General features: G+C 47.4%; 1 protein-coding gene across 1 annotated transcript; it reads left to right on the top strand.

Moving 5' to 3' along the window:
* The first annotated feature begins 430 nt into the window (after positions 1 to 430).
* Manbal (mannosidase beta like) lies at positions 431 to 25,900 on the top strand. Its single transcript, XM_051187967.1, has 3 exons — positions 431 to 478; positions 11,057 to 11,264; positions 25,134 to 25,900. The coding sequence occupies exons 2-3, from the start codon at positions 11,115 to 11,117 to the stop codon at positions 25,239 to 25,241; spliced, it is 258 nt and encodes an 85-aa protein (XP_051043924.1). The 5' UTR covers positions 431 to 478; positions 11,057 to 11,114; the 3' UTR covers positions 25,242 to 25,900.
* Positions 25,901 to 27,873: the final 1,973 nt, after the last annotated feature.

The following is a 27,873-nucleotide window of genomic DNA, read 5'->3' as shown; positions in this document are numbered from 1 at the left end:
ACCTGTCTCACTTAATCCAATACTCTGTTATTTGTCTTTCAAACACTTAGTGCAGTATGGATTCCATATTCATTATGTGGTTTCACTCACTAAATTCCACGGAAACAGAGATGTTCAATGGCTACTTTTTAATATAGTATAGTGATTTCTTTTTGTATGAATTTTAGCACACGAATCTGTTTGTACTTCCTCTTATACCGTGGGTTTCTAGCTCAGACTTAGAACTAAGTTCTAAACAGTGTGGAGACTGACTGTGATCAGGCAGGAGGTCTGCTCCAAGTTCGAGGCCAGAGCTACACTGTGAGACCCTATTTCAAGTCAAATAAAAACTCATTAAGGCTTCACCCTTCAGGCACAGGAGGGCTAGGAAGGCGCATCGCCAGTAAAGCCGGCAGAACGGAACCTGCGGGTGCTTTGGGCACATCGCTTCCGGGTCACGAGGAAACACTTCCGGTGCGTCGGAGCGGCGGGACTGGAGGTAAGTATTCAGGTGCCGGTGGCTCGGCGGGGCTTACCGGCGGGCGGGATCGGGGCGGAGCTCGGGCCGCAGCGGCTTCCCCGGGCGGCGGAGGAAAGTGCTTGCGATGAACAGTCTGCGTGCCGAGGAGACGGGGCCCTGGCCTGAGCCACAGCTCGGGTTCTTGAAGGCCACGGCCCAGCCTGCCCTCCGCCAGGTGGAGCCCGGACATGGCATCTCGCGGGTGCCCAGTCCTGCTGTGTAACTCCGGCGTCTCGCATTTCCCGTTCTCAGTTTTCTCCTCCGCAAAGGGGCACATAAGCCTGTGCAGGGGATGAAGAGACCGTAAATGTGAAAATGCTTAGGTGCAGTTTGTGCTTGAGAGAAAACTCTGTAAGAGAAAGGGAAGATGATGCAGTGGCCTCCCACTTAGTTGCGGTTTTAGTTCATCTAAAAATAGTAAGCGGGAGACTCCAGAAACAAGCATCTCGTGGCTTTTAAATTGTGTGTTTTTGAATAGCGTTTTGAGGAACTCAGTGGTAGAGTGCTTACCCAGCGTGTTTGAGTCCCATGTTCAATCCCCAGTACCGCTCTGCCCGGCCCCCCAAAAAAGAGTAACATGATGAAGGCTCTCCTTCCTGCACATACATCATCTTGCTCAGCAGATCCCTGAAATGTATGCTACCCACTCATTAGTCCCTAAGAACAGCTGACTGTGTTCAAGAAACCCTCTGTAATCACAAGAACAGTAATGCTAGCCTTTGGGTTTTGCCAAAGCAAAGCCAGAAATTGCTACTGTTAGGTAAAAAGGTGCTTGAAATAAAATAAGTAAGCCCATAGGCGAAAGTTTCTAAAATCTTTGGTAAGAACAAATCTTTGTTGTTGCATGTTTGCTCTTTGAGACAGGGTTTCTTTGTAGCTCTGGCTGTTCTGGAACTTATTCTAGATGAGGCTGGTCTGGAAACTAAGAGATCGGCCTGCGTCTGCCTCCTGAGTGCTGGGATTAAAGGCGAGCACCACCAGTGCCCTGCAAGAACAAATCTTGTATCTGTGAAATTATGAAGTAGAAAAATTTGTGCTGACTCTGGGGTTGCACCCTCCGTTTGAGACATGAGGTAGAAGGGTAGTGAGTTTGAAGTCAGCCTGGGTACAATCGCCAGACCTTGTGTAAAAACAACAGATTAGGGTTGGAGAGGGCTCAGTGGTGAAGTGCACTTGTGGCTCTCCCAGAGAACTTGATTTCCGTTTCAGCGTTTGAATCAGGCAGCTCCCAGCCAGCTCCGTAGTATCCAGGCTTCTGGGCTTCAGGGAATGTGCACAATTCAGGCAAACACAAGCAGCTACTCATCATTAAAAATACATCTTTATAAAATTAAAATCAGGGCTGGTGTGTAGCTTAGTTGGGAGAGTGCTTACCCAGCATGTAGGAAGCTGTGGGTTTTATCCATGGCACTCACCGTAAGACTTGTGTGGTACGGTACTCCTATACGCCGATGGCAAGCTTGAGGGCTACACAAGCTCTTTTCTGAAATCCAAATAACTAAGTGCTAGTTTTGCTTTTGTACCTCATGTTGCCCAGGTTAAAGCCACAGTTTCTAGTAAGTGTTTACTTAGAGTAGAGAGGCCATTACATTTGTGAGTAAAAGACATGGACAAAAATGGCTCAGCGGTTAAGAGCACTGACAGTTCTTCTAGAGGACCCAGGTTCAATTCCCAGCACCCACATGGCAGCTTACACCTGTCTGTAACTCCAGTTCTAGGTACCTGACACCCTCATACAGATATACATGCAGGCAAAACACCAGTGTACATAAGAAGGGGGGGAGTGTTTCTTAGAAGAATGTCACCTGTCAGACCTTTATGCCTGTGTGGAGGCTTCCTTCAGGCATGCCCTGAAACAGGAACACAAAGCAATTTCCTCGGAGTAAGGATGGGTTACACGGAGTTAGAAACGAGTTGTTCTGAAAAGCTCCCTGTAGAGGTTGTAACTGCCAACGAAGCTCTGCCACACACCCAGCAGAAGCAGAGGCACACACTGAAGACCAACAACAAGGGCTTGGAAGGCACTGCCTTTCTGTGATGGGAGACGACAGTGATGTAGAGATGTGGTCATTATTACATTTTGTCAGTGTGTTTCAAACACTACATGCCCCAGAGAATAAGATTATGGATTATGATCTTTGGATGGAATAAATAAAACATTAAAGTCTTCCATGCAGTCATGTAAGGTGTGTAGCCCCTGCAAACACGATTGGAAAATTAACAAACAACTTCAGATTGATATGCCATTAAAAAATATTAGGTCTTTTTACACAGGGTTTCACTGTGTAGTTCTGGCTGGCCCAGAACTCACTTTGTAGACCAGGCTGGTTTCGAACTCACAGAGATACAGTGCTGAGACAAAAGGCATGTGTTACCATACCTGGCATCTGCAATGTCTTTTTGAAAGGTTTTTATTAACTGGAGTTTTTAGGTTCAAAGGCTGGGCTCTGTCAGTGCCAACAAAGTAGACTTGGCCACTGGTCCCTAGTATTTCAATTTACGAGACAACTGACAGTGCCTAGCAGTAAGAGGAGTTCATGCAGTGTGCCCACATTGGGGAAAGGAACAAATGTTTTCCAAGTCCCTTCCTAGAATACTGATATGAGGGTTAGGCTTAAGTGGAGGGGTAGAGGTATGCATAGCTAAGCACTCCTGGTCAGGATGCCATTCCTTCTGTCACTGGCCCACTGCCCTGCAAGGTGGACTGATACTTTGTAAAAACTGTGGAATCTCTTTCTGGACAAGTTTTTCTTTTGACTGGCACGGGGTTCATCAGCACGGGGTTTCATCCTTTGCCTTTCCCCAGCATGAGATCCCAAATGCCCCCTTTCACCAGGTATGTCAGAGGTGTCTTCAATCCTAACACTGGGGAAGCACAGTCAGGTGGAGCTCTGTGAGTTCAAGGCCATGGAGGTCTACATGGTAAACTTCAGGCTAGCTAGGCTATATAGTGAGACTCTGTCACAAACAAACAAACAGAATATCACCTTTCCCAGCTACGGTGGCTAGTGTTTATTTTTTTAAAAAATGCTGGATGGTGATGGTGTACACCTTTAATCCCAGCATTTTGGAGGCAGAGGCAGGTGGATCTCTTGAGTTCCAGGCCAGCCTGGTCTACAGAGCTAGTTCCAGGACAGCCAGGACTACACAGAAAAACTGTCTCCAAAACCACAAAAGAAAATAAGAGAAAAAAGTCCTAAGCTGTCACAGATCCCCAACCACCATTACCCTCTGCTCCTGACACCCAGCCATTCCCAACATACCTGTGGCTTGAATGGATCCCCTTCCATGCTTGTCAGAGAGTCAGAGGCAGCCTAATGCTGCATTACAATACCTACCTCACCCACCACACTTTATTTCTCCATACAAGCCTGTGTCATCCATTCATCACAGCCTGAGTTTGATCCTTGGGACTCACTTGGTAGAAGGAGAGAGCTGACTCCTGAAAGTTGTCTTCTGACCATCACACATGGTTCTTCTCACACACTAATAATAATAGACATAATTCATTTTTTTAAAAAGATATCTAGAGACAGAGGCCACACTTAACACCTTTGTTGCAGTATATTATGCCTGTTATGCTCTTGCTGGCCTCATCTGTAGCCATTATCACAGGTGTGTATTTGAGGTTTAGTACTGTGCATGGTATCAGGCATCCATTGGATAAGAAGGAACAACTCTGTCGTGGTGTCTCATACTTTTAAATGACAATTATGGATAATAATTATATTTTGCAAGATGTCTGCACATCAGTTTCAGTCCACCAACTCTACCAACTGAGACTCCCTTTAGGAGGCAACTTAGCCTTCCATCAGACAAAATTCTTACCCAATTTTGAGCAGTTCTTGGGAATTTGTCATGGTCGCTATATGGAAGTATCTGCTGACACTTTTCTATCACCTGCCTCTTTTTAGTTGACTTCTCAGAAAACTTTGGAAAATGCCCCCTTAGGAGGCAGGAATCCTTGCCCAGAGTACACACAGCATTGGGGAACCATTGGGACATGCTGGAACCTCTGGCAATATCAACATGTGCCTGCAGTTTTTTATGTTGAAATGTTGGTGGTTTAAATGTATTTTAGGGGCCGGGATGCAATACAGATGAAAGCGCTTGGCTAGCGTGCATGATGATCTGTTTGGGTTCAATCCTCAGCATTGCATAAATGACAACTGATGGTTCACACCTGTAATCTCAGTGCTGGGGAGGTAGAGTGAGGACCAGAGGTGCAGGACCACCTCTTAAGCATATTTAAGATACAGTCAGATTCAGAATGGTGCCCTGTATTCCATTCTGAACACTTAAATCCATTTGTGTGCATTAAAGGTTATTCTTTGTGATGGGACTTCTTGTTTTTAATGAGTTTTGACCTTCAGTGCTTAATGTTTTTCTGTTTACAGTATTAAGCTGAGCAGTTTCCCCTCCAAGTACTTGAACTTCATTCAGAACCTGCCCATCAGTACGGTTGTTTCTTTCTTCAGAGTATGGTATAACTTCAGAATTATAACCTCAGTGGCTCCTGCCTTCTCTTGAGCATTACATGTGAGCTTGCTAATATTATTTTAACTGTCCCTACTCTTGTTCCCTAGTCTGGTTTCTATACAGCAGCCAGAGGTAGTGTGTGATTTCTTTGCCAAGCACCTTATAATGGCTTTACTTCTGCTCAGAGGGAGAGCCAAAGCCCCTTTAATGATCTACATGGCCCTGCTGGCTTTGCTCGTTTTCCCGTTCACCTTGGAGCACATTCCTGTCTTGGGAACTTTGCTCTGACTATTTCTCCATTCTGGAATATTCTAATAGGTGCTAAATGCCACTCTGCTTTCCTTTTTGATGGGCACATGTGTACTGGGGATTGAATGGGGGGGGGGCTGACATGTGTCACTGACTGCATTCCCAGCCCTTTGCTTTCTCAGCTCCCTCTGACCATGCCACATAAAATGCCATGCCATTCATCTTCAGCCCTGACATTCTGCTGTAGGTGTCTGTGAGTACTCACGAGCATGGAAGCTGCATGACACACCAGAATGGCATCTGGTCACAGCAATACTTTGGAAGTGTCTGCCTTTGGTCTTTAGCCAGTGAAATTCGTTTATACAAGGCTGCAGTCACTCTGTTGATACATTTGTTTCTTTTTTTCTCCGTAGTGCATTGCCAAACCTCGCCTGGCTTGATCACAGTGTTTATGTGCCCGGCATGCCCTCCTTTCAGTGAGGCCCCACCTTCCGTGTACATGCACCATCACCAGATCCCTTCCTGCTGGGCCCTGATGTTGCTTCCTGCCTTCCAGGGTCAGGAATGGCCCTGCCAAGACTGCTTTTGTACCTGGAGGCCTTTTCTTTTTAATTGTTTCCTTAATCTAAATTCTAGGAAGTAAGTTATTCAGACAAAGGATATCATCGGTTTTATAACTCTTGTTATATGTTGGCCTAGTGGCCATTAAAGAAAAAAAAAATCCTTTGGGCACATGTGTTGATGGCTCAAAATGACATCAACTCTGAAAAGTCAAGAGATCATCCACAGTGTGCTAGATGTTCACAGTCATGCTCTGTGTGCCTCCAGCTTCCTGCCGCCTAGCCCTGTCAATCACGGTGTCACAGTACCCTAATCCTCACAGTAATGGTAAGTCTGAGTATCAGACACTCCGTAGGCTTTGCACAGCCCTGAGCACGAAGCATGGTCAAGGGCACTAAGTGTAGGAGGTACCACTGGAGCCCAGCTTTCTTCAGCCTTGGCACTGGGACCAGTGCTCTGGAGAGCCTGTCAGTTCCTCCAGGAGCGGTGCTGGGCTGCCTTGGAATTCACTTCAGGGCCAGTTTAGGAGCTGCTCCAAGCAGTCTGCCTGCAATCTGAGCCTTGCACCTTGTATATGACCAAAGATGGTATACTTGAGCACCGTGCCCCACCTGATTCACCGTAATTGGAACCAGACAACACTGGGCCCTCTCCAGAGGTCAGATCCTTCTTGGGAAGAGGAAGATCTGACAGCTCTGAGGATGGGGGCAGGGACAATGAGTGAGGGGGTGATTCAGGCCTGGAAAAGCTTCTAGAATAGGCTGAACTGATGTGAGAATTGGCTATTTTGCTGGCCAACCACATGACCTTCCAGAGTGACCAGGTTGAAAGGGAAACAATAATCATTTGTGTAAGACCCACTCTGTTTACATAGTGGGCCATTTCATAATCCTTCAGTTGTTTTTCATGTTTCAAGTAGAGAAACAACAGGGCCAAGATGGAAGAAAGTCACATGGACAGGCTGTGTTGGTAGGGTTAATCTATAGAACCATACAGTGTTTGTTCAGTTGGTTGCATTTAAATCAGGAGTTCAAGGCCAGCCGAGGCTACGTGAAAACATCTGTCCAAAAAAAGTAAAATGAAGTAAGTAAATAACCAGAAAAAAAGTAAAGCAGGTGAGATTTTGTTTATGTTATAACAGACCATCTCTTTTTCGAGATGGTCTCATGTAGCCCAGGCTGACTTTGAACTTGTGATTCTCCTGCATCCACCTCCAAAGTCCTGGAAATGTATGCCTCTAAATGTAGCTCAGATTTTACTTTCTCTAAGCATAAATTCAGGTCAGTGGCCATGTTGTGCCACTGTTACTGCTACTTCTGGAACTTCTTTACCCTCTTAGACAAAAACTGCAGCCTATACAGAAACTGATCTCCATAGCTGCTGTGCTGGCTTAGGCTCCCATTGGCAGCTGCGCTGGTTTGAGTGAGAACGGCCCCTATAGGGCTCCTATGTTTGGAAGTGTGGTCCCCAGCTGGGAAACTGTTTGGGAAGGATTGGAGGAGGTGTGGCCTTGGAGAAGGTGCATCATTGTAAGGTAGGCTTTGAGGGTTCCAAAGCCCACCCTAGACCCAGTGTCTGCCTGCTGCTGGTGGATAAGGATCAGACCGCAAAGCCTCAGCTGCTGCTCCAGGGCCATGCCAGTCTGCTTAATGCCAATACAGTCATGGACTAGCCCCTCTAAAAATGTAAGCAAGCCCCCCAGTTAAATGCTTTCTTTGATAGGGATCGCTGTAGTCATGGTGTCTTGTTGCAGCAATAGAACAGTAACTAAGATAGTGCACACAGCTTCTAGTTTCTCTACATTTTTACTGATGCTCAGTGCCCAACCGCCCTTTTTATACTTGTTTTATATTTTCACATTCCGGCCTCCCCTTCTCTCTCTCTCTTTGTGTGTGCGTGAGAGAGAGAGAGAGAGAGAGAGAGAGAGAGAGAGAGAGAGAGAGAGAGAGAGAGAGTTTGTGAGGGCTGACTCTGGGCTCCCATGTCAACCCTAGATCAAGCTCAGGTGTCTGTACCTGCTGAGCCGCCCCACCAACCCCACCCTCCTGTTTTTGAGATTGAGCTCATGTGTCTCACGCTGACCTTGAACTTGCTGTTTTTGTAGCACAGGCTGGCCTAGAATTCATCTTCCAGCTGAGTACTGGGTTACAGACTTCAACTGACTGGCTTCTACACTTAGTTTTAAGGGACAGAGGCTCACTTGCTACAGCACATATGTGGTGGTCAAAAGACAACTTTTGGGAGTCTGTTCTTCAAATGCAGGTTGTCAGGTTTGGTGGCAAGTGCCGTAGCCAGCTGAGCCCTCTCTCAGGCATGCTTTGTGGCTTATGTTTTATTGTTGCCTTGTGGAAGTTCTTTGTCTGTCTGATTGCTGGACTTTTACTGTATGTGTGAGTCACAAATGGCTTCCTCCATTCTCTGGGCTCTCTTTCTTTCACTCTCTGAGCAATGTCCTCTAAACAAAAGGTTTTGATTTTTATGTGGAGTGTAACTGAGTTCTTTCTTTTGTTGCTTGTGCCTTTTGATGTCACATCCAGGAAACCATTGCCAAGTCCAGTATCGTAGAGATTTCCCCTAAGACTTCTCCTAACAGTTTTATAGTTTGGACTCTTATGAGGTCATGGGTCAGTTTGAACTAGTCTTTATATGGGGTGCAAGGGGGCTGTCTGCCGCCTTTTGTCTGAGTTTGTGCACGGACGCACGCTTTCCATTTCCTAGCACCGTTTGTCTAAAAGCCATCATCTCCTATATGGCGAGGTTTATTTGGAGCTCTCTGCTCCAGTGGTCTGTATGTCTGTTCTCATGTCAGGAACTCTCTGTTTTGACTATCTTGGCTTTCTAATAAGTTTGATATCATAAAATAAATTCTTCAACTTTTTCATTAACTTAATTTTAGTAACTTAACAATATGCCATTTCTGCATATAATCAACATGAAACATTACTAATGAGATATTTTACATTCTTTCATAATAAGTCAGGAAGTTAGGTCTGACCTAATTTAACAGTCACTTCAGTTCAGAGCTGCTGCATTTTGGGGCTCCCTGTGACCCACGAGCACTGTATTGGGTAGCTCAGAGTCAGCTAGAAATTGCACGGTGTGGCACAGATCTCTCTCTGAAAACACAAAGGCTATCATTCAGGTGGACTCAGGGTTTGAAAGACTCAGGTGCTTTTGGGGAACCACAGGCAGTTCTTCCAGCTTTACCAAGACGTGGTGGTGTATGCCTTTAGTCCCAGCACTCACAGAGGGGGGCAGATCTCTGAGTTTGAGGCCAGCCAGGACAGCCACAGCCCTGTCTCAAAAAAAAAACAAAACCAAAACCAAACAAAAAAGAAAGAAAGAGAAAAGAAAGGAAGAAAAGAAGAAAAAGAGATAGGGCTGGTGAGAGGAGGGGTGGGCAGAGGCCTGACCGGCCGCCGGTTGCCAGTCCACCGGCTTTCTCGAGTGGGCTAGGTTTTCATGTTCTTTCTTTGTCTCTCCATTCAAAGTTGTAGTTTAGAGATGGGCATGGTAATGCACACCTCTGCTCCAGCATGTGGGAGACTGAGGCAGGAAGGTTTCTGTGAGTTTGAGCTGACTGTATTCCATAGGAAAATCCTCTCTCAGAATAACAGCAACAAGGCGGCGGGGTGATGGTGCACCCTTTAATCCCAGCACTTGGGATGCAGAGGAAAGCAGATCTCCGTGAGTATGAGGCCAGCCTGATCTAGATAATGAGTCCCAGATCAGCCAGCAACAAAAGTAATTTAGATCTTGTCACCTCTGCTTTACGTTTTACTTGGTGCAATCATAAAGGTCTGAGTCTGCTGAGGTTTGTTCCTGCTCCCATCCCCTCTCACCAGCTTCCAGTCTCCCTCCTGACCACGCCTTCCTGGCCATGTGGGTTCCTTTCCCACCCAGGGGTCTCCACATTTACTTTCTATTCACAGCATGTTTCCCTTGCATTACAAGTGTGAGCCTCTCCACTCTGCCCCATTTTCTCATCTCTGTTTACTGAAGACCTGCCACATTCACACAGGCCTTCCCGCCCACCCCATACAAGATCAAATGGTGGGTGCCCTTTCGTAAATGTCTCCAAAACAGTTTTCTCTGTGTGTACAGCAGGTTTCCATGGTTCACTGTCTGCCTCCGTTTGGAGCAGAACTCTGAAATCAGGCATTTCCCTGTATTTCTTTCTTCAGCCTTTAGTATCCCTAAGCGCTTTTTGACTAGGTGAATGAATAAATAAACAAAATTAGATCTGTGTATCTCAGTCGGTTCAGTGCTTGATCAGTATTCATGGGGTCCTGGATTCCAGCCCCAGCACTATGTAAACTGGGCATAAGGATGAAAGCCTGTAGGTGGAGGCAGGAGAATCAGAAGTTCATGCTCATCCTGGATTAATAACAACTCCAGGCCAGCCCAAGATGATCGAGACACTATCTCAAAAGCCAAACAAAACAAAACACAGAAATGTATGGGTCTTTAGTAAAAGCATTGCTTGAGGATTTTTGCATTTGTTTATTAATTTTATTAGCTTTATATTTGGTAACATTAAAAATGTAAAAAGTTGAAAGGTTTGTTTCCTGTGCAAATGCCCTCTAATTAAAGAATTGTTTACACTTTGCTGAAGTTGCTTCATGCTTTGTGTGTGTTCCTGTGTCCATGTGTGGTGTGTGGGTGGGGGCATTTAAAGATCACACATAGAAACCTGAAATTCAGCCCGTGGCACACGTCTTTAATGCCAGCACTCAGGGGGCAGAGGCATATAGATCTCTGTGATTTTGAGGCCAGGCTGGTCTATTACAAACTGAGTTTCACAGAAGGTTTTTCACAGAGAAACCCTACCTCACCCCCCCCCCCAAAGAAACAGAAGTAAAAGGAAAAAAAGAGAAAGAAATCTGATGTGATGGTTTGAAAGAAAATGGCCCCCAAAGGGAGTGGCACTATTAGGGTGTATGGCTTTATTGGAGTGCCTGTGGCCTGTTGGAGGAAGTGTGTCACTGTGGAGGTGGGATTTGAGGTCACATATATGCTCAAGGTAGCGCCCAATGTCTCAGACCACCTCCTGTTGCCTGTGGGTCCAGTTATAAGAACTCTTAACTCCTCCAGCACCATGTCTGCCAGCATGCTACCTTATTTCCCACTATGACAACAATGAACTAAACCTCTGAACTGTAAGCCAGCCCCAATTAAATGTTTTCTGTTATAAGAGTTGCTGTGGTCATGATGTCTCATCACAGCAATAGAAACCTTAAGATGCTGACTTTTATTCTTTTTATTTAGAACTTGGTTCTGGAGAAGGGTGACTCTCAAGAGGCCTCTGGCAGTGGTGACTGAGGCCATGGCCTCCGACCTAGACTTCTCACCTCCTGAGGTGCCTGAGCCCACCTTCCTGGAGAACCTGCTGCGGTATGGGCTCTTCCTAGGAGCCATCTTCCAGCTCATCTGTGTCTTGGCCATCATCGTACCCATCCCCAAGTCCCATGAGGCGGTGAGTCCTTTCTTGGGATCTCAGCTTTCTGAATGGCACACTAAGCAGGTTCTTATACCAGCAGGCATCACCACAACCAAGATCAATAGAGACTGTGCTGGCCCTAATCAAGTTAGTATGGTCCCTGGGTTCCTACTTGGTGGATGGAACCAGTTGATTAGCCCTTCATTTGTTCAGGCCTTTTTTATATTAATTAATCTTTTTTGAGGCAGGGTCTTATTGTATAATCTAGGGCTGGCCCGAAACTCAATATCTCCCTAAGTCCTGAATGTTAGGTTTCTATTAAACTTTTTATTTTATTTTGAGATGGGGTCTAGGTGGCTGTAGGTTTGATGGAGCCTCCTTGCCTCAGCCTCCTGGGACTATAAGTGTGAGCCATCAGCCTTGACTTCTATTATGACTGTTAGCTCCTGCTGCATGTCAGACTGCTAAAAAGTGTGGCCTCTGCCTTCAAGGATCTTCTTGTCTTTGGGAGGGATGCAGATATATCGCAGTTTCTACTGATGCATGCTTGTAGTCCCACCACTTAGGAGAACAAGGCAAGAGGATTGTGAGTTCAAGGCCAGCCTGGGCTGTATAGTAAGATCCTGTATCCCAAAGTTGGGAAAGAAAAGCAATACATTTACAGTCATGAGCCTGGTGGTGGTGGTGCACACCTTTAATCTCAGCACTTAGGAGGCAAAAACAGGCAGATTTCCATGAGTTTGAAGCCAGCCTATAGATGGAGTTCCAGGACAGCCAAGGCTATACAAAAATACCCTGTCATAGGGAAAAAAAATTTTTTTTGTTTTTGCTTCCAAGAGAAGCACAAGGTACAATATGAGTGAATAACTAGGAGGAGGGACCAAATCATACCCTGGGCTAGGGCTGGGCTTTCTCTGATGCTGAGACAGAATGAGCAGGCCTCTACCAGGTGGGAGGGTAGCATTCCAGGGCAGGGGGAGTGTCTGCAAGGAACCTGCGCACTAAAGCTCTGGGCTAGTCCTGGGAACCCAGGAGATGACTGTGGATGGAACAGAGGGGCCTGGTGAGAGGTGCAGCCAGAATGTGGGCAGGGCCCAGAGCCTTTGAAGGCAGATGCTGGCATGATCAATTGGCTTTGGGTTTGACTCTGACTCTATGAGTGTCTTTATTCTGCAATGTCCTTCTTCCACCCACACTTGTTCAACGCCTCACCCCCATTTTCTTCTGACATTGATTTGTGGGAGAAGGCAACTTTTTATCATCTGTGATCCACACATCCAGATTTGGCTGATTGCTGCTCTGTGTGACCACAGTTCTCACAAGAAGTTCTGTATAGGTACTTAGGCCATTCATTCAGTTATTTGGTGACCCGGCATGCCTGGTGCTCTGTATTTGGTGTACCCAGCCTACCCAGCATGCCTGGTGCTCTGTATTTGGTGTACCCGGCATGCCTAGTGCTTTGGACTTGCTGTCTTTATATACAGTTGTGGTTGGTGTCAGCAGAATCATGGTGTCTGGATCTCCTGTGCATTTAGAAATCCCCATAAGTTCAGATGGTCTTAACTGAGCCCAAATCTTTGTCCTAAATGGCTACAGCATTCACTGCTGGTCACTGCTGAGATTCATTATTCCTCCTGCATTGCCAGCTGCTGTTCAGTGAGCTGCCTGATGTGCATGCTGGGAATGGAACCCAGGGCCTCTTGGAAGAACACTGGGTACTCTTAACCACTGAGCCTTCTCACCAGCTGTGGTGGTGTGAAAGAACATGGCCAGGAGGTGGGGCCTGGTTGGAGGAAGTGTGTCACTGTTGGGGTGGGCCTTGAGGTCTCCTTTGCTCAAGCTTCCCACAATGTGGCAGTCAGTTGACTTCCTGTTGCCTGCAGGATGTAGGACTTTCAGCTACCCTCCATGTCTGCCTGCACACCGCCGTGCTCCCCACCGTGATGATACTGGACTGAACCTCCAAAACTGTAAATGAGTCGCTCCCAATTAAATGTTTTCCTATAAGTCTTGCTGTGGTCATGGTGTCTCTTTACAATAATAAAAACCCTAATTAAGACACCAGCCCTCTGTTTGATGTTTTAACTAGATTTATTTTTTTTAAATTTTTTGCTTTTATATGTGTGAATATTTTGCCTGCATATGTGTAAATGAATATGTGTGTGCCTGTTGGATCCCCTGGTGGCTCACAATGGACTGTCCTGGGAATTGAACCCAGGTTCTCTGCAGTAGTAACAAGTACTCTTGGTTACTGAGCCATCTTTCCATCCCCTGTTGTAATTTCTAAATTATATTTATTTATTTGTTTGTTGGGAGTGTGTGTGGGTGTGAACTTGTGTGGAGGTCAAAGGACAACTTTAATTGGCTCTCCCACCATGTAGGTTCTGAGGACAGAGCTCAGTTTGCCGGTCTTGGTAGCAGATAACCTTTACGCTGTGAGCCATGTCACAGACCTGGTTTTTGTATCTTTGTTTTGTTACCTGAGACAGGGTCTTGCTTTTAAGCCCAACCTGATCTTGAACCCACTCTTCTCCCATCTCAGCCCACCAAGATCTGTGATAACAAATTGTGCCAGCACAGCTCAGACACACTAAGTTTCTTAAGAAAGAAGTTGCACCAGACATAATAGCTCCCATCTGTAATTACAGCTATAAATTTGAGGGCAGTCTAGACTCTAGGAAATTGTAGGCCAGTTTGGACTATAAGGTGAGACCCTATCTCTATGGAAAAAATTGCAGTTCATACTGGTGTTTAGAATTCAAACTGAAGATTCTAGAGTTTTTACTTGTGAGGTTACAATTGTATCTTAAGACATTTTTTTTAAATGTTTATTTATTTTGTGTGTGTATATGTGAGTGTGTGCATGTGCCAGTGTGTATGGAGGTCAGAGAACAACCTTCAGGAGTTGGGTTTTTCTTTCCACCATGAGGATCCCTGAGATTGAATGTATATCTTTGGATTATACTGGCAGTCTTATTTCCTAGAAAGATTAACAAAATGACTGTTTTGTTCTGTCCTGCTATGTCGGAGGTCACCAAGACCAACTTAGGTTCAGTGATTAACTAGGAGGCTTCATAACTGTGGCTCCTACAGTAAAGGATATAGAAAAGGCATGGACTAAAGCTGGAGAAAACTGACCTAAGTCCAAAAATGCCCTCACTAGGACTACACAGATATGTCCAACTCCAGTAGCAAGGAGTTGATAGGTCATGAAACACTGTCCAGCTAGACACTCCATAGAGACTGTCCAGTTGGGGGAGGGGGCTTGTTTTTGTGTGAGACAGTCTCGTGTAGCAGAGGTTGGCCTTACATTCCTGCTTTTTCTGCCTCTGTATCCCTAATAATGGGATTTCAGATATACACCACCACACCTGGCTTATGGGGTGTTTAGAACTAACCTAGGACCGCATGCATGCTAGGCAAGCACTGCCAGATCAGCAGCAACCCCAGTCTATAAACACAGCCATAAGCTAACAGTTTTCTTTTTCTGTGACAGTATTGGGCATTGAATTTAGGGCATCACATACTGAGAAGCAAGCATTCTACCCATGAGCTATAGCCCCGGCCCACAAGGATTTTTATTGGGGTCACATAACTGGTCTCAGAAGCACTGGCTACCTGCTCTATACTCAAATTCCAGACTTCCAGAAAAGCAGGTGTCCAGCATAAGCCTAATTGCTTGTCTGGCTAGACAGAATGCAGTCTTGTGAGCCATGGGATAGAGGGGAGAGCTATTAGAGGTCTCAGTGCCCAGTGCCGGCAGGGACCAGTGCTGCCCGCAGCTTCTGGAAAGATGGCTGCTGTGTTTTATGATAGTTTATTCCTCACACCTACGTGTCTGGTTCTCACTACTAACTGGGGACTCAGGTGGGAATTTGTTTTGTTTTTGCAGGAAGATGTGCAGCGGAACACAGTGTTCCCAGCCTGCTCTGTGTGTTGCTCTACTCTGGAGGACATCAGGCATGTTTGCTACAACGTAGTTTTAATTTCTAGGAATTTTTCTTTTTAGTTTAATTTGTTTTTGAAATCTTATGAAACATTTATATATAGCATTTCCAAACTGTATAAGGTAGAAGTTTCCTTTAATCTCATTATGCCCACACCAGTCCCCTCTTCCTCCCATAGGAAGCCATTTTTATTACTATGATTCATCTTTATTATTTTGATTCATTGTTTTTTTAAAACAACTGCTTGTGATATATATGAATATATAGGTGTATGTATGTGTGTATGTATATATATGAATATGCATGTAATTGCAGTCTTTCCTCAGGTACTGAGCCAGCACATAGTCATAATATGGTTTTGTACCTTCTTTTTATTTTTCTTCCTGGATCATCCCCCCCTTCCCCCAAAGTCTCACTCCGCAGCCTTGGCTGGCCGGAACTCGCTGTGTATGTGGCTCACACTCACAGAAACCCACCTGTCTCTGTTTCCTAAGTGCTGAGATTAAAGATGTGTACTACCACACAAGGCTATTTTTTGACAATGCATAGTATGTTCTAGAGACTGTACATCTTGGGGCTTGCTGTGCTCTGAAGCTCCGGCTGATGTAGTGGAGAGGGCGATGGGCTCTGGTACAGAGGGGAATAGGGGAATCAGGTGTAAGGAACAAGTGTGACATGAGGCCAGGGGAAGGAACATGCCAGCTTTTACGTTTTAAAAAGGTGTCTTTAAGGGGCTGGAGAGATGACTCATTGGTTAAACACATTGGCTGCTCTTTCAGAGCATGTGGCGGCTCACAACTGTCTGTAACTCCAGTTGCAGAGCTTCTGATTCTCCTACCCAGACATGCATGCAAGCAAAACACCAACACATATAAAATAAAAATAAATTATATATATATATGTATATGTATACATATATATATATATTCATATGTGTATTTTTTAAAGGTGGTCTGTCTGTTCCAAGTCAGCAGATGGGTTTGTATGTCTGTCTGCATGAAGAGGAGGCTGTGGGCAAATAGCAGATTGACATTAGGGCATGTGTAAGATAGCATTGAAGCCAGGTGAGGGGATGAAGTCTCCTAAGAAGATACTGAAGTGGGGTGAGAAGGGGGCTAAGAGGTCCTGAGGCACACACCCACAGTCCCAGCACTTGTGAGTTTGGGGCTGCCTTAGGCTACTGTGGTAGTTTGAATGTATTTGGCCCCATAATCTCACAGGGAGTGGCACTATTAGGAGGTGTGGCTTTGTTGGAGTGGGTATGGCCTTGTTGGAGGAAGTGTTGGAGGGGGTGGGCTTTGAGGTTTCCTATGCTCAGGGTACTGTCCAGTGTCTCAGTCAACTTCCTGTTGCTTACAATATATAGGATTCACAGCTCCCGCACCACATCTGTCTGCAGGCTGCCATGCTCCTCATCACGATAATGGACTGTAAGAGGGGGCCCTCAATTAAATGTTTTCCTTATAAGAATTGCCATGGTCATGGTGTCTCTTCACAGTGATAGAAAACCCTAACTAAGGCAGCTACACAGTAAATTCAGGACCAGTCTGAGTTGCAGACACTGTCTGAAGCAGGGGATATAAAAGTGGCTCAGTGGATAAGTGCTGGCTGTGCGGCATGAGGACTAAGTTTGGGTTCTTAGCATCCCCATGGCTAAATGCATGTGACCCCAGCACTGGGGTAGGTGAGACTGGCAGAGTACTAGGGCTTGCTGGCCACCAGCCTAGCTGAAAAACAGCAAGCCCAGGTTTGGTGTCTTCCTCTGGTCTTACGTGCACATGGATGCATGTACCACGTATAATGTGAGCACATACTCAGCGCACGTGTACAAACAAGACAAAGGGCAGGATGGTGGGGTGCTCCAGCATGATCGGGCTCGTGGCCTCTGGTGGTCTTGTCTGTCCTGTATTCTGGTGTTTGTGGGTGTCCCCACTGGACTTTCCACCCGTAGTCACCTCAGACAGCGCATGCTGCTGGGTATTATGGTAACGAACTTTGCCTGTCTCTAGCTGCTACTGAAGCTGCTCCGAGTCTCCAGGCGGGGAAGTGATGACCATTGTTTTAATTGGAGAGCAAGGAGGGGAAGCCATGTTCCGCCCATTGTTCTTAACCTTTTGAAGTAAGCCTGGGTCAGTCCCACAAGCTTGCAGGGAAGAGCCACAGCTGGCTGGGGTCCTTTTAGGCGAGGAGTTGACAAAGGGCTCAGAAATAAATCTCCCCTAAATCAACTGAAAGTTGTTCTCTGACTTTCATACATGTTCGCTGTGGCACCTCCCCATAGTAAATAAATAGATATAACTGAAAAAAAAGTTAAGTACATGTCTTCTAACTCCTCCAACAAGCAGTAAGACTTAATTTTCCTTGTCTTTTAAAATATAAATACATTGCAGCAAGTCTTTTCCATTTTTCTTGTAGTTCAGAGGGTGGGGAACAGAGGAGAGCTACTGTCCTAACTGAAGTTTACTTTACCTTTGTCTTACCGATACAAGATTTCACACTGGGACCCAGACTGAAACAGGATAATAGTTTCCCAAGTGCTGCCATGTTGAACTGTTTAAGCAATCTTTATGTGTACATGTATGGAGGTCAGAGGACAACTTGCAGGGGTCAGTTCTCTCTACCCTGTGGATTCTGGGGATCAAACTCAGGTCAGCAGGCTTGTGGCAAGTCCCTTGACCTGCTGGTCATCTCACTGGCCCTAGTGAGGACAGTAGACCAGACTGTCCTCAGACTCACAGAGATCTGTCCACCTCTATCTCCCAAGTGCTAGGATTAAGAGGATATACCACTGTGTTTGCTCATTTGCACCTTTGCTGGGGACTGGAGAGATGGCCCAGTTGAGAGTGCTCACTGCTCTTGCAGAGCACCTAACTTTGTTTCCCATCACCCACACTGGGCGCTCCAATACTTGTAACTCCTCCTCCAGGGGCTCCAACATCCTCTTCTGGCCTTTGCAGGTACCCATATATGAACACATACACATAAATACAAATAAAATAAATCTTAAACAGCAGAAAACTGAGGTTGGAGAGATGGCTCGGCTATTAAAAGCACTTGTTGCTCTTGCAGAGGACCTGGGTTTAGTTCCCAGCATCCATATGGTGGTTCACAGTCATCTATGACTCCAGTTCCAGGGAGTCCAAAGACCTCCTCTGCACATGGTGGACATACAGACAAGGAGAAAAATCATTCATATGCATAATATAAAATAAATATATCTTTAAGCTGGGTGGTGGTGACTTAAATCCAAGGCAGAGGCAGGCAGATGTTTATGAATTCAAGGCCAGATCTACAAAGCTAGTTCCAGAAAAGCCAAGGCTACACAAAGAACCCTATCTCAAAAAAACACACACACGTACATATACACATGCATGGATGCACCTGAAGAGCCTGTGACAGTACACAGTGGCCCGACCAAGCCCAGATCAATGCTTCAAGTCAAGGCAGCCCGAACACCTCCGTCTATGAGTTCCTGGACCTCAAGGAGGACCATGTCCCAGTAACACAATAGATAGCACAAATCTCTTTTTGTAGGGAGATGCCACAAGGGTTGGGGGATGGATCTGGGAGGACTGGGAAGAGTGATCTGGTGTATTATGTGAAATTCTCAATAATCAATGAAAATATTAAGAAAAAAAACATCTTTTAAGAAATTTTTTTAAAGCTACCATCTTTTCAGTGGCTCTCTAGCGGTGGTAGTGGTGGTGATGCACTGTGAACCCACTTACTGCCTTAGGCCAGCACATGGACCCTGGGACTAGGGATTCTGCTACCGACTTCCTTCTGTGTGTTTCCATGAACCAGGCCACACACACACACACACACACACACACACACACACACACACACACACACACACACACACACAACTACACTTAAGGAAGGAAATGGAGCTGTGTGTGAGAACTAGACAGCAGAGTCATGGTGAATGTGGGCTGAACTCCTGGGTTGTGTCTAATAGCTGTGGAGGGGGTAGGGGAAGGCTTTAACTAGGGCACAAGGGAGGCCTTGGGGAGGAAGGGAGTCTGGAAAGTAGGGACAGCTTGTAGAGACTCCTATGGCCTGGGGGCAGCAGGGAAGTGCATGGTAGAGGATTCAGCAGGGGCAGGTGGGGCAGAAGAGGGGTAAGGAGGCCCAGAGAACAATGCTGCTCTTTGCTGCTTTGCTTAAGGCAAAACGTCCTCTTGGTTGGCATATAGAAACAAGGTTTGTTAGTGGCTTTTTGGGTCAGAAGATAATATTTTTGGCTTCAGATGATGGGAAAGCCTTTGAAAAGCAAAAGAATGTCTTTCCTCTTGTTCCACTAAGCTGATTTCTTCCAACTGGTTTATGACTTCAGAGCTTCAGTACTTAGCAGATTATTTGAAAGCTCTTTGGGGGCTAATCAGGGAAGAAAGAAAAAGAACACATATAAACGCTTCCCACCCCACCCCCCTTCCCTTTCAGAGGAGAAACAAGAGCCCTTGGCCACCATGAGCCAAGTCTTTAGAATTCTAAGCCAGATGGAAGTTTTTCCTCATTGACACCTCATTAAGCTAAGACCTGAGAAAACATTTATTTGCTCCCGATTAAGGCCAAAGCCACACATCCCAAGTATTTTCTAGTAGGCTGGATTCTAAAATATGAGATAGCAGGTCCTTACACTGCCTCCACTCAGTTCAGACAAGACAGCAAATACACTTGTCTCTCAAGCCAAGTTTGGTTGTATGGAGGGAATGGTGACATGGCTCGGTGGGTAAAGGCTCCATGGTGGCAGAAGAGAACTAACTCCATAAAAGTTGTTCCCTGACCTCCACAATATACCCACACGTGCCATAATAAAGCTAATAAGAGTTAGGCTGTTCATAGTGGCACACGCCTCTAGCTACAACATTCAGGGGGCAGAGACAGATGATCTCTTCGTTCAAGGCCGGCCTGGTCTATGTAGCAGCTACGGGTACATGGTGAGACCCTGTCTAAAAAGGAAAATAAAATAAGGGCTCTGAGCTTCTAGGCTCTAGAAGAAGGGAGTGATTGCTGACACTTGCCCATGAGTCAGGGGTTGGGAGTGGCATCTTTCTGTGGTTCTGTGGCTGCCTGGGCCATCTGGGGAATCTTCATAGCCTGGACTGAGTCGGGGAGACGATGTTCTTCAGAATCTCATGCATGCCCAAGTGATGTGATATGTAGCACTTGTCTAGACCTTGAATTTCCCTGAAGCATAAACTGATTTTTAGGACAGATTAAGTTTGAAATGATAGCTTGATGTCACACGCTAGGAAAGACGAGCCTGGGAGAAGCTAGACTAGAGATCTCAGAGTCACCTGTCAATCTGCTGCTCTTCTGTGTGTGGGGGAGTCACAGTTTTGAAACTGGCTCTACTTCTGTAGCCCAGACTGGCCTTGAACTTGCTTCAACTTAGCATGCTTATTTGAAACCTAAGGAGTTGCTGAGCTCTGCAAGGAAATTAAAATTCCAGAAAGACCTGAGCTTGACACCACCTACCTGCCCGGCTTGAAGTGTTTATGTACTGTAGAGAGACTGAGATGTAGTTGCTGTCCAGCTAGGAACCCGGGACTCCCAAGGTGCCCTCTGCCTCTCTCTTGTCTTTCATGGCTCTCACCAGGGCCTGCTTCCTCTGCTCCCTGACCCTGTGATGAGTTGACCGCTCCCAGGATTTATCTCCATCAGCTGCAGCATCCCAAGGAGGCTGCCTTCCTGCTTGGTCTAGTTCAAAGGCTTCTAGAAGGAACTGTATGGCTGACCAACTGGAGATAGCACTGGGCAGTGGGTGGAAGCTGCAAAGTGACTATTACAAAATCTGGAGTCCTGGGGGGGGGGGCTTAAGTAAAATCTACCCCAGAAACTAGAGACAAGCAGGCTCAGCTTACCAGCTGTGCCAAGCCCAGGCAGCCCTCTGCAAAGGGCTTCTGGCAGAGCTAACTTTGGGCCTCACCGGGTACATTTCTGGGCAGGACTGTGTAGGTTTTCCTAGGTGAAAGACAGCAACTTACAGGGTAGTAAGCCAGACATGCTTGTGCACGCCTTTAATCCCTGCACCCTCAAGGAAGAGGCAGGTGGATACTGAGAGGTCAAGGCTAGTCTGATCTACATAGCAAGTTCCAGACCAGCCAAGGCTGCATAATGAGACCCTATCTTAAAGAAAAGGAACATAAAGAAAAGCAAGCTGGGCGTCAGTGGTGCACACCTTCAATCCCAGCTCTCAGGAGGCAGAGGCAGGCGGATCTCGGTGAGTTCCAGGCCAGCCGCCAGCCGGGTCTACAGAGTGAGTTCCGGGGCCACCAGGAACTCTGTTACACAGAGACACTGTGTAAATAAACAAAGAAGAGGAGGAGGAAGGTGAAAAGAAGGCGCAGGGGAGAAAAGGAGTAATGAAGTGTGGGCCGGTGCTCCCTCTGTCTTACCTGGCCTGAGCTTGCCTCCCAGGCCTCTTTTGGATCAGCTTCTGCACAGAATGTAGACCCAGTTGGCCCTACATGAGCGATGTTGGCCTTGCTCAGTGTTCATGCAGCCTGTAGTAAGAGGACATCTGGTAGCTCCCTGTGAGTTCATAGTTTGGGTGTTGGCTGAGCTATCATCTCAGCAGCCAGCCAGCTGCCAGCACCTAGAAGGTAGGCAGCTTTGCTCGCTCGCTCATGTCTCTGCCCAGGTCTCAGCGGATAGCTTCCCCACACAGACATGGTATTGGCTCGTTAGCTTGGGGGGCCGGGGATATCGAAGCATGGTGGACTTGGAAGCTTAGTGTCTTTGGAGCCATCTGTCTCTCCGGCTCCCTCCTTTCCCAGGGGTGCTGACTTCCCCCTTAGGTGCTGTAGTATATAGGGAAGATAGTAGCTATCAGCATCCCTGTCATCCAGGATTTATAGCTCAGAGCCGTTACTCTGTCTGTTCACTTTGCAGATCTGTGTTCACCTCACAAATCTCATGGAGGTGCTACTTGACCTTGTGCTCTCCTGGGCAGCTTACCAAAACACATAGTGCGGTGGCATTTAATGTGCTGCCCACAGAGCTGTCACTTTCAACCCAAACCCTGTGGTGTTCGGAGACCGGAAAAACCCTTCCCTGAGCTCTGGGATGATGGTCTTGAGTGCCAGAGCCCTGTGGAAAGTTCTCTAGAGGGCCTTGAGTTTTCATGCCCATCAGGGCCACCACAACTATATAGTTAACTTGAACAAACACGCCCAGTCCTAGCATCCAGGGTCAGGCTAAGGCAGCTCTGGGTCTGCTGCTGGGAGGTTGCAGTTCGGGAGGAGCTTGTAGTTGGCTTGGGAGGCAGATACGCTTTGTTTAATGACCTGCTCCTGACAATGCTGTGTGGCGGGCAGGGTGAGGGTCCCATCATGCTTCCACAAGCACCAGGCTGCAAGTGTGTGCCAGCTCATGGGAGAGATGGCTGGACATGCAGCAGCCACAGACTAACCAATGGGAAGGACCTGTGAAGTCCTGCCAAAGTGTGTCTAGAATGAGCTTCTGGGGCTGGTGTGTGTGTGTGTGTGTGTGTGTGTGTGTGTGTGTGTGTGTGTGTGTGTGTGTGTGTACTTAAGCCCCAGACATCTTGTCTCTGCCTCCCTAATGCTAAGATAAAGCTGTGTGCTGCCATATCACACTTTTTCCGTGGGTACTGGGGATCTGAACTCGTGTCCATACACTTCTTCAGCAAGTTCTTTACTAACTCCAGCCACCCCTCCCAGACTTGTTTTTTCTAATCACAGTTCCACTTGTTTACCAAGCATCTTGGATGCTGTGTCTGTTCGGCGTAGTTAAGCCCTTGTGGACAGCCTCCCTCCTCCGTGCTTGGCTTCATCTGGTATCTCGTCCTCTTCTCCAGGCCATTGCCTTGCTCATCTCTACGCCTAGGGCCTCAGGCAGGAGCAACACAGTGGGAAGGGCCAGAGCTCCAGTGTGAGGCTGACCAGGTCTGAGTTCTGTCCAACCTTATCTAGCTGAGCCATAAAAGGATTAGGGCTCCCAGCATGTGCGACCTGAGCAGAGCTCGGTGCTTTTCTGACCCTGGACTGTTTACAAGGAAAGAATGACAGTGTTGAGTGACACTCTGCTCCAATTTATAGGCGCACAGCCACATGGGGCTGCTTTCCCCTTGGCCCTGCACAGATCCGTTTACCTGAGCTGATGGGTAGCAGCAGTTTTCTGGCAATGGAGGTTTTTTCCCTTCAGTCACTCCAGATGAGGTGCGCTGCCCCCAGACTTGAAAGTGAGGTTGTCAGGGGTATAATCTGCTCTTCCTGGCCTTTCCTAGGCACACACATCTGAAGAGAAATTAAATCACTTGTTCACTCATTCCAGTCAGCTAGGAGTGGAAGCTTCCCCTGTAGCACTAGGAGCTGAGGCCCAGATCACGCTCTGGCAGCCTCCCTTGCTCCCCTATTCCTTGCCTACAAGTTCCCAGGGTCAGCATCCTTGGCATCCTTGCCAGTAAATGAGGCTCTCGTGGCTGCCTCATCCTGAGGCCCAGGAGCAAATGGCTGAGTATAACAACCCTTCTACGGTGAGCTCTACGGTGAGCACGCTGCTTCCATCCTCACATTGGGTCTGGACCTTGAACCACATGGCAAGTGCTTTTCCTCGGGGAGTCAGCGCACCAGCCTGTCATGGATAGTTTTTAGTACATTTACTTGTTTGTTTATTTTGCAAGGGGTAGAGTATAATATGCTACGGTGTGTGTATGCACACACACACACAAACACACACACACAAACACACACATATTTTTTTATTGTATTTATTTATTTATTTTTAGTTTTTCAAGACAGGAGGAAAGCCCCTTGCCATGAGCCTTGGCCACAGGTGTTTGTTTTGAGATAGGGTTTCACTGTGTTTCCTTGGTTGTTCTGGAGCTTACTCTGTAGTCCAGGCTAGCCTCAAACTCAGAGAGATCCACCTAACTCTGCCTCCCAAGTATGGGGATTAAAGGCGTGCGCCACCACAGCCTGGCTCCATTATGGCACATTTTTGGAGGTCAGAGGACAACACGACTTTAGGAATCAGTTCTCTCCTTCAACTGTGTGGGACCTGGAGATGAAAGTCAGATCATTGCTGCACCTTTACTTGCTGAGCCACCGTGATACACACTCTACTCCACCCGGCATGGATGTTTAAGAATAAACACTGCATACCAAGTACAGCTTGCAGACAAAGCCCAGGCTGTGGCTGGCTTTCCCTCAGCTAACCTGCTTCTGGTGTCCTTTGGGCCACCACACTCCTTGTGTTATCACCAAAGGAGATTCCAAAGGACACCAGACAGGAGCATTTCCAATTCTTCTCTGGAACAAGCAAAGTGGCCTGGGGCAGGCCTGCCCTTTCCTGGGGCTCACCTTTATCTACAGTGAGGGCCAGACCTAGATCTGTGGCTTTGATCTTTTTTTTGTTTTTGTTTCAGGCAAATCTTACAAGGGATGCTTTACAGGGTATGAAACAGACAGAATGGAGCCTGCCCCAGTTGCTGAGAATCTGGGGTTCTGACTGGAGTCTGCTGTTCTCCCCCAGGGCACCCCTGCTAGGCTCTGAAGAACACAGTGTAGTGATAGCCCACTTGCTCATTCCACCCCAGCCCAGATTCTGTAGAAGACTGGGGGGGGGGGAGGAGGAAGCAACTACCCAGAGTGCCAGCCATAGTGGCCTGACCCACGGCCAACCCTTACTAACGCTGTCCTAGCATGGTACATCCTGCGAGCCACCAGGTATCACCAGCCTGCTGATGCTCCCTGTGACTTCACCACCTCCAGGTGTCTGTCACTGTGCCCATTTTACACATAAGACACGAGACTGAAGGGCCCCTGGGCCACTGAACTGGGAGGTAAGGAGCCCGGATGCCACCTGGTGTCATGTGCTTTGTGAATCTAGTCTGGGTAATAATCGTTCCCTTGTGTTTCTGGAGCATGCTTCAGTTGGTGGATCCCTCTAAACAGGGCTCTCTCTCTTTTTAAAAATCGCCACACAGGAGGCGGAGCAGTCGGAGCCCAGAAGTGCAGAGGTGACGAAGAAGGCCAAGGCCGCTGTTCCTCCCCCCAGCAAGAGGCCAAAGAAGGAGACGAAGAAGAAGCGTTAGAAGAGGGAGCCCACGGCCTTGGCCTTGGGGACAGCCCTCCTGGGAGCCAGCATCCCGTTTCCTCTCACACACTGTCTCTGTCCTTGGCTCGGGGTCTGAGGAGATTGATGACCACAGAGATCTGAACAGTAGTCCCCAGGCTCCAGCTGTGCAGACCACCACTTCCTCTTCCTTCACTCTGTGGTACAGAGAGCAAGCACTGCCTCGAGGGTTCCGAAGCCAGGACCGAGCCTCGGGTCCAGTGGTCTCATCACACTGCACTGTGGAGTGTTATCTAAGGCTGCAGTACAAGCACACCCTCTCCCTGTCACTTCTTTTTTTTTTCTTGTTACTTTTGTGTGCACAGAACTTCACATGTGTTCAGCCCGCTCACTGCGGCAGCCAGGTCCTGAAGGGGTTGGGGGTGGGGGACAGCAGAAGGCCTGGGCCCAGTGGCGCCTGCACAGGAAGGTGCTAGCTGAACGAGGCCAGATTCCCTGGGCACAGACTTCGTAAGCCTTTCAAGTGGGCTTGTCACTTTTACACCAACCTCTTTTCACCCACTCTGACATTCAAGGTGCCTTTGACTGTCCTGTCATCTCCCCGTGTCTTCATTCCCTGACCAGTGAAGAACAAGTGTGTGGAGAAGTCAAAGCCAGTAAACTGTCCCACATGCTGAACCTGCCTGCCTGTGTTGTCACTGAGTGGGAAACACTTGTCTCCGGAGAAGCTGGGCAGTGGGAACAGAGCGGGCAGCTCTGGGCAAAGCCCTCCAGCCAAGCCCCTCTGGAACACTTTTTCAGGAAGGGACCAGTCAGTGCCTCCACGCTGTCTTTAGTCATTAGGAACACTTGTGAGTTTCCACAGAGTCCAGGCCCCTCTCACTCCATAGGTTCCTGCTGTCAGAGGACAACAGTGTTTGGCCTTACCAATGTGAGAAGTTCAATACTATACAGTAGAAAGCCTCAAGGCTTCCAGCAGCTCTGATCACACACTCTGAATCAGCACCCAGGAAAACCCCTACTACCACAAAGTCAGGACAACGGTCTCCTTCACCTGCCAGACCCTTTCCCAAGTGTCATCAGGACTGCTAAGGGACTTAGGTATAGGCACCTGTCTATTCCAGGTGCTAGTCCAGGCCATCCAGACGCCTCTGTGGAACTGTGACCCAGTTTAGAAGGGAGGTGCTGTGGGGGGTCCCTGCTGTGCGGAGGGGTTTGACAAGGCCTCCCAGATCCTCGGGTCTCAGGAAGTTCAATTCTGCTTGGCACAGCAAGCAAAGGACTTCCACTGAGGGTTTCTGCTTGGCAGTCACCGCTTAAACCGTAGATCTCAGGCCACAGAGACAAGGGGCCCTTGTGGAAACCTCGGGGACTCCTGGCCACTGGCAGGCTGACACTCAAACATGTGGAGTGAGTGAGGAGTCTTGAAGTTACAGAGGTTCTGTGGGAGCCTAACACAGGGCCCCATCTCAGACCAAGGGGCAGCCCAGATCCCCGGCCCAGTGCAAGTGAGCAGCTGGCCAAAGGCAGGAGTTGAGAGCTAGGGTTATGGTGGGTATGGGGCCAGGCCACCCTAGATCTGTCCCCCAAGGGAGAGAATCTAATTCCCTGGAGCAATTCCACCTAGGGTCAAAGGCTGCTCTAGAGACCGCCCTAGGTCCCAGAAGCCTGTGCTTTCTCCACACGCTCCTCTACTCTGTACTGTGGTATGGCAGCATTGGGCTCTTGTGGCTTCTGACCATCTCTCCTGGAGCTCCTTCCCATCCCTGGTTCCCATTAATCAGTCAGCCCTGGAGATACGCCAGCTTCCACCTAGCTGACGTCTGCTCTCTGAGCTCTTGTCTAAGCTCCAGCTTTCCTGAGTTACCTGTGGTTTGCAGAGCAGCTCTGTAGACCAGGCTGGTCTTGAACTCACAGAGATCCTCCAGCCTCTGCTGCAGCTGGTCTCTTTACCAGTCATCCCAGGCCAGCTGGCCAGGAAGCACAAGGTCTTCCACCTTAAAGAACACCTAAGAATGAATGAATGAATAAGTGAGTGAGGCTGGAGAGATGGCCCTGGCTGCTCTTGCAGAGGACCCAGGTTCCGTCCCTAGTTTGTAACTCCAGCTCTAGAGAATCTAGTGTCCTCTTCTGGCCTCTGTGACCATCAGGTCACACATACGTGCAGATAAAACACGTGTGCACATAAAATAACTTTTAAATCTTTTCTAAAATTGAAAACTGGGCCAGGCAGGAGTGGTACCTGCCTTTAATCCCTGCACTCAGGAGGCAGCAGCAGGTGGATATCTGAATTCTAGGCCAGCCTGGTCTACAAAGTAAATTCCAGGACAGCCAGGGCTATTGCATAAAGAAACCTTGTCTCAAAACAAAACCCAAAAAAATAAGTAAGCAATTTAACTTTATATATGTATATAGAAATGTATACATTATATACAGCCTCCATAATCAAGCTGGTTAAAATTCCCATCACTTCAGTTCTCTGTGTTAGAGTGAATGAGTGTGTGTGTGTGTGTGTGTGTGTGTGTGTGTGTGTGTGTGTGTGAGTACATTTTAAGTAGACGACCTGAGATCACGATGTTACAGATGTTAGACCTCTGGAATTCAGTTGCCTTGCATAAATAAAGCTTTGTGCCCTTTGACCAGTATCTTCC

Source organism: Phodopus roborovskii, unplaced genomic scaffold (genome assembly GCF_943737965.1).
Source record: "Phodopus roborovskii unplaced genomic scaffold, PHOROB, whole genome shotgun sequence".
NCBI classification, from domain to species: Eukaryota; Metazoa; Chordata; class Mammalia; order Rodentia; family Cricetidae; genus Phodopus; species Phodopus roborovskii.
This window is presented reverse-complemented; position numbering and strand designations above follow the sequence as displayed.

Coding starts and splice junctions, on each gene's coding strand:
- Manbal (XM_051187967.1), top strand. CDS start 11,115: ATGGCCTCCGACCTAGACTTCTCACCTCCTGAGGTGCCTGAGCCCACC. Junction 11,265..25,133: donor TCCCCAAGTCCCATGAGGCG/GTGAGTCCTTTC, acceptor ATCGCCACACAG/GAGGCGGAGCAGTCGGAGCC.